The sequence below is a fragment of the Tuber melanosporum genome, assembly GCF_000151645.1.
Source record: "Tuber melanosporum whole genome shotgun sequence assembly, scaffold_84, strain Mel28".
NCBI classification, from domain to species: domain Eukaryota; kingdom Fungi; phylum Ascomycota; class Pezizomycetes; order Pezizales; family Tuberaceae; genus Tuber; species Tuber melanosporum.
Genome location: NW_003299133.1, coordinates 295,062 through 302,216, shown reverse-complemented (window position 1 = coordinate 302,216; position 7,155 = coordinate 295,062). Strand labels below are relative to the sequence as shown.

Genomic DNA, 7,155 nt, shown 5'->3' with positions numbered 1-7,155 from the left:
GAAAATGGGTACCATTTGGGGCGCAGAATGGACCTCCACCGGGGTGAGGTCATGGATTCAGGCACTTGTCTGGAAGGTGTTGGTGACATTGTAGGTTGCCGTACCAATATACTCCATGGTTTTTTGAGCGTGTGAGAGCTCATGATGCTAGTTGCCTAGATGCCTTCAAGGTGGGGCATGGGGGACGATAAGGATCGGCTGGATTCTATCATAAGTAGACTACAGGTTGCTCCTTTGAATGAGGTCTTTGTGATCTTGTCGGTGGTGCTTTTATCCTCCGGAAAATGAATGTAATTACAGTGTGGTTGCGGTCGAGGTATTCAAAATATGCATTGGCAGGGAGGTGAATTCAGTGCAGTGCAAAGGTTTCATACAGCTATGATATATCAATAAGAATATCATTATTATGGTTTAGATGTTTAGCTTACAATGTGGGAATCACGTGAGATGGTGGTTCAACGCTGACGTCGGCTGCTGTCAACCACAATCTCATCTCAACTGCAATCCAAGCCCATCTCCATAACTTCCACAACAATCCCTATCTACCATCGAGAAATATTACCAAGGCAAACACCACAACAACATTTTCTTTTTTAAAAAAAACTCGAAACAGGATGTCGTCCGACGAAGAACGCACCTTCACCCGCCTCCTCGAGGAACAACGTGCTCAAAACAACCCCGTATCCGCAAATAGGACCAGCGAAGCTGAATGGCGCACGAAACTTTCCGGAAAGAAAATTGTTGACGGCCAAGCTAATTCAGTACGACACCCCCACTTGCCTGGCCTCTCCCTCAAAAATACCCTCGTACTTGGGAAGTAATAGTAATGAGTTGTTTTACAGGTGGATACTTTTAGCAAGAAGGATTTACCAGAGAAGCATAGAGTAGTTCCCCCCGGAGCGGTCGTCACCAAAGATTACTATCCTGATAGGTGAGATGTTCCCCAGGCTGGGAATGCGTGATAAAGTGAGCTAACGAAGGTCAACTGTTCTAGGTTGAACGTACATGTCGACGAGCAAGGGAATGCTACCCACGTTACTTATGGTTAAGCAATAGTAACGTGATGGACCGGGGGATTGAGGTTTGGGGCTAGGGGGGATTGAATGGTCTTTAAGAGCTGGAAATTAGAGGTATATCACATTGGGGGGTAGGTTGGTTTTTAGGCGGGGTGGAAGCCATTCAACTCTTCCGAATCGTATAGCGCATCGCTATGGTTTACTCGGGTGGGAAGTTAATCCGTGAACACTGTCGGATTGCCATAGATACTCCTTCTAGCAAATAAAAACCACAGAGCGTTTAGGGAATTATTTCTTCTCTTTACAATCAATAGACTTAGCCGCACATCAGGAACGGCCACTCATTGGGGGTGTTCACGGACCAACCCTAGTTTCTGAGTGCTTGTGACAAGGGATCTCGCGCCAACAATGCATGCAGTGTACACGCCGAGGGTCGAATTTCGGTAGATGTACCACCGTGGGCTGTTTTGTTAGTACAGCAGGTAGGGAGATTGCGTGCTGGGCCTTGAGCATGTTCTATGTCGGTTCGGATCTATTTTCTTATCCATCTTGACTATCCTCTTATTGGTTTTACGTTATTTCGGGCTCTATATATCAAGATTTCTCGGCCGACCTAACGTACCTCACGATGACCCCGGACAGGTGGCAGTTTTGCTGCATTTTGATATCCAAGCAAGCTGTCCGCTTGACGGTTGTTTCGTGTTACAGCCTAGTGCGTTTCGGGTCACCACGAGGTCGCTAAGGAACAGTTATTGAATTTGCCACGATGTCGTGATTTTATATAGCCGGCCGAACCGGTTGAGCTTGTTGCCGTTTACGCCGACCTACGATCGAGCGCATCCTATCCTTAGTGGATAGTCGATTTGACTGAGGTGTCGGGGCGGCTCTGTAAACAGGCAGGTGCATTATCCGTAGGAACGGTGTATCCTGGCCGGAATTTGATTTGGGGTGAAAATTTAAGCTCTGTCTTGTACGGTACACCAGTCTCCGAGCCAGAGCTCAGATCGGGGACACGAGATTGCCATATCTAACCACCACCACTACTAAAGTTAGAGGGGTGGGGATCAGACCGAAGCCATCATTTGGATGGCGACGAGAGGTGGTGGTAAGCGTGGGCCGTAGGGACCCTTCTGGGAGGCGAGGGTAAGTTTAATGTCATACTGTGTATTGACACTAGGAGGAAACGGCACCCGCTGACATGTTGCTCGGGTAGAGGATTTTTGGGGGGCAACACGAGTGATCTCACTTGACCGGACGGAAAGCGTGGATTGTCCCGAACACCCTCCCCCAGTGCAAATACAGCCCTCCATAATTTCAACGTCTGCTGAAAAAGAGATAACTATAGTAATATTAAGAGAGCTCTAATGATGAGGTAGTATTGTAGTAATTGAAAGATGGGGAAAAAAAACCAAAAGTTATCAAGTTTTAGATTGTATGTGAGTTCGCTCAAGTTCAGGGATAATATACACTCTCTCCCTTTTCGCCAGCATCATACATGAGTCCAGCATAGCTCAGGATCGCCCGAATCCAGCTGGTGAGATCTGAGCAAGCCTTCTGTGACTAGAGACCGAACTAAATGGATGCAATACGTTGATCCAGCCCGGGGCAATCATCAAGCTCCCGGCTTAACAGGCTTTTCCAAGCTTAAAATCCAACTAGATCTATTTCGTAGGATGACTTCTCCCGGAAATACGAGATCTTGTGGGTCAGGTTCTACTAGGACTATTGTGGCATACAGGAGATTGTAGTATCGATGATGTTCCTCAACCCTAACATGAACTGTGGGCATTGCCCCCGGCGTTGTATAATTTTTTTCACTTCTTGGGGATTAGATACGAGATTTGAAGTTAACAGAAACACCTCAGCGCGGCTACTGGTGATGTCTCCCGAGAATCAAGAGGTGGAGAGCTCAGAAGGACCCGGGCTGTTACTAAAATATCATCAGGCAATATACCGACCGGAGGCTTGCTGTCTGTATTAGCTGATACAATTACCAGCATTGGAATTCCGAATCTTGAGAATTGAAGCCCATTGACCGACACGCGGTTCTCCCACTTCACTGTAGTACATGGTGACTAGAGGAACTTGGGGTTGCTTTTATTGTATTCTTACCTGGCCCGGAGGGCACTCACAGAGAACTTTCTCGCCGTGGTTAGCACGGCACGGGAGCTGTCTGCCTTAAAAACAGAAATTATACTCTAGTAGATTAAAGAAGAAAAAACCGGTAATGATCAAGCTAGTAAGTGAAGGCCCGGGTATATGATTATTGTTAATTTGAAACGCCGAACACTGAGTATATTTTCTGAATGATGAAGTTAAAGTCTGATAGTTGTTTGCAGGAATGAATGGGTAGAGAGGTTTAGATCTTAGCAGAACTTCCGTGATATTGTGCGGTAGGAGATATAAGGAACTTTTTGGCATATTGTAAACTATTACTAGCAATAAGGAAGATAAAAACAAATCAGAATGAGCAGGATAGTGGACCGCATGGGAAAATATGAGGAGGTAGAAAGGTAGAAATTGGAGTAAGTATTATTAGGCCGGGGGGTTGGACAGTTGGGTAGCTCCTCGTATAACTATTTATTGCTATTTCCTACTTACAACTTTTATAAATCCACTTTCATACACTCTGTTAACCTGCTAATAGAAATGTTACTTATTATCACAAGTCTGTTATCTTTAGTGACTATAGCAAGAAGTCTTCCCTGGATAAAGAGTACTTGGTAGAACATTTGAACAAAGTAATATGCCAGTGAGGATATCCTACCAGTTGCTACGATGCGGATAGTTGAACTATAACAACTTATGATACTAGTTCCCAAACTTGTCCCCCTACCTAAGGGCTAAGTATCTTGTAACTTAAAGCTAAGTATCTCCTAGTCTAATGGCAGTTTTATATTTACATATTTTGACACATATCCATATTTCAATATTTATTGTATAATTATTTCAAAATAAGCAGAGAATATAGCTGGGAGTATTATACCAATATTGTCACAAATCAGTACTTGTGATAAAGAGAGAAGATAAGGGTTTCACAAGACTCATATAAATAAATCATAGAATATGAGTTATTAGTTGCTTGAATAACATATCATACAATTGTGAATCATATAATATAATAACTCTTATATATGACTTGGAAGTATGAGTTATAAGTTTCACATATATGATACAGCTATGTATATGATTACCATAGTTATAAGTATTATGATTGGTTTGAATACATAATACAGTTGACTTATTAGAAGTTAGCAGATGGATTTCATATAACTAATATTGATGAGTCATAGAAGAATGCAACACAGAGGTATGCTTATAAAAAGAAGGTTCTGGCTCCTATTTAGTAAGCTCTTCGAACCATGACAAAGGAAAAGGAAAAAGGAAAGGACAAGGGAAAGGGAAAGGGGGGGGAAAGGAAAGGTTAAGGGGAAAAGAAGCAAATAGGGCTGGGTTCCGCTCCGACTCGAGTGCTGAAGCCGAGTATGTTGGGACCAGCACTGGTAAGAGAAGAAGAGAGAAGATGGTACAGTACATGGGTTCCCACTGCATGGACGACAAAAGGGGTCGGTCAATACTGCATAGGAATATTTTTGAAGAAAAAGGTTCTCTGAAGAACGGGAATAAACACTCTTCATTTTTCTTTAAATAATACTCACTGGGCTTCTCTGTTCACGAAACCCCTTATCCCGGATACCCCGTTATCCCGGGTGAAATCCATGAAATTTGGCCATCCAGGATAGCGGGGGTGCGACTGTATGTAAATACTCAAGTTGAAGAGATGTAGTTCTGGGTCCCATAATTAGCTACTTACATTTGTTTAAAATAAGTCCCTGACACTAATGCACGAGAGATACTCGAGTACAGTATTTCGCAAGTGTCTTAGAGTGCTGCGGGAAAAAAGAAAAAGAAAAAAAAATCCAACTGAATTCAAACATCAACTAGGAGAAGGGTAAAGTATTGGGACAACCTGCTGTGTGAGGAGGACAATTACTCTCTACTCAGGCATTCCCACGAGCCCCCAATTCATCCTACACGCCTACGCAATATTTGGTAAGAACCGATACCGTACCCTTTCCGAGAGTTTTGCTTGCTTCCGCCACTGATTCACTCCCACCCAAAATCCCCTGCTTGTCCCGAAACGAGTACTTTACCCCTGCACCGACCACGATACTCCTCGCGTATGCGATACTCGAGTACCCCAGCCTGTGCTCTCAACCCTTCGCCCAAACGGTACGCCCGGGCGCGCCGTTACTCGGATGATCCTCTTCCACAAATAACCCCACAAAGGCGTATGATACCTTGAAAGAACAGGATATAGCGCGGGGCAACATATGATAGCAGGACCCGGAAAAGCTATATAAATTACATTGCCAGTATCGGCAAGTCCTTCTCTCGGATACGGCAGGCCACGATAACTTGCTCGAGTCCCTTGCTCGATTCCCGGTAACGTATATGCGCTGTTCCGAAAACCCCTTTGCAATAGCGCCAACAATAACCACAAAACAGCAGGGCGAACATTCCTTCCTCCTCCACTGCTTCTAATCTGATACCGCTCAAGATGATCGCTCGGGTGGAGGAACCAGATGGAGCGAGAGGTAGGTGTATCCGCGCACTCACATCTCCGCGGTCACATGGAAGGATGGAAGGAAGGGAGAATGAGTATCAGAGCGAAGGATGAACAAGAATATTCCGTGACAATCATGGAACGAGCTAAGCTGAGTATGTCTACTGTATCATCATAGGGCTTGGCAGTGCCGCTGCTACCATTGGGGGGGGGTCAGAAGGGAAAAAAAGGGGGTTGGGATCATTGTGAAATGCTAGTTACTTGTACGAGTAGTGTACCAGTACCAGCACTCGTACAATACCTGCATTCGAATAGGTATCTTTCTGTATTGGTATGAGTGAGAACGAATTGAATAGCGCAAGATTATCGCTGATTGGGCAAAGACGCGTGTGTCTTGTCGTCGTATGTATGGTGTGAGTACCCGTTTTGGAAGGATACCGTAGATCAACAATGTATGGGATAGTCAGGTTGGTGTGATGGATCGGTCGGTAGGGTAGGGGTTGGTCGTTCTTGATAGTACCGGTAAGTTGTATCGGTACTCGAGTACTCGAGTAGATAAGGGGAGGTGGTGAATGGTGGGGGGGACTCGGTCGTGTGTTTTGAGTTCCAGAAAGTGTTGAAAATTCTTAACTGGTTTTAGCTGTCTTGTCGTGCGGAACACCGGTACGAGTATTGTGATCGAGCACTAGCGCTTCTTTTCCACATGGAAGGGATACTTAGCTGAAATAGGTGCTGTGCTTGCATTTCCGACTGCCAAGAGACTTTGAACTCTCACACAGCACACAGCACCCATGAATAACCAAATCGGTCGATACCAAAGGGTGCACGAGGACATGTACTTTTTACTTTATTGCCGGTATGTCGTGCAAGGCTACTCGAGTACTTGTACCAGTACCGGTACCGGTACTCAAGTACTGTTTTCGCAATTTTTACGATAGTGGTGCGGTGTGGGGCCGGCATCCCGCACATGGTGATCCTGTCGAAACCAAACACGCCTCTGATAGGGGGTGTACTGTACTAAGTTAGTACCGGTACAACAAGTACGGGCACAGTGCAAGTACGAGCACACTCCCATACAGACCATTCCAAAAGCAAACACTCAGTTATGTTGGATTCTATACTCGTAAGTGCTCTACAACAACCGCTGTGCTTTTCCATATTCTCTGCCCGCTGAGAAACAAAAAGAGGATAAGACAAGACGCCAAAGTGAAAAAAAAACAACGCAGAGGACGGATGGCGATCGCGTCCCTGCGTCTTTCTTGCAGAAGCGAGATCTGCACTGTAAACACTAGTTATCGGTCTGGTTGGCTGGCCATTACCGGTGCTATGATAGGGGGTGCGGTGGAGAGGGGAAAAAAAGCAAAATGTGGAATTGTTTGCGAAGCGAGTGGTTTGAGAAGAGCAAAATGGCTTGCGGAGATGAGAGAGATCATTGAATTTCTTTCCCTCCACACTTCCAAACCTCACTTCACTTTCTTTCCCTGACCTCTCTCTCGCCCAACGTGTTTGCGAGTGTTGTGAAGTTTCGGCTGAGCCCTGTCCTGGCTGAGTTCCGGTAGGCAGAAGGTTTTT

General features: G+C 45.2%; 1 protein-coding gene; it reads left to right on the top strand.

The window, feature by feature from the left end:
* The first annotated feature begins 518 nt into the window (after positions 1-518).
* GSTUM_00011417001 (uncharacterized protein) lies at positions 519-1,323 on the top strand. XM_002841907.2 has 3 exons: positions 519-761; positions 843-931; positions 995-1,323. The coding sequence occupies exons 1-3, from the start codon at positions 615-617 to the stop codon at positions 1,047-1,049; spliced, it is 291 nt and encodes a 96-aa protein (XP_002841953.1). The 5' UTR covers positions 519-614; the 3' UTR covers positions 1,050-1,323.
* Positions 1,324-7,155: the final 5,832 nt, after the last annotated feature.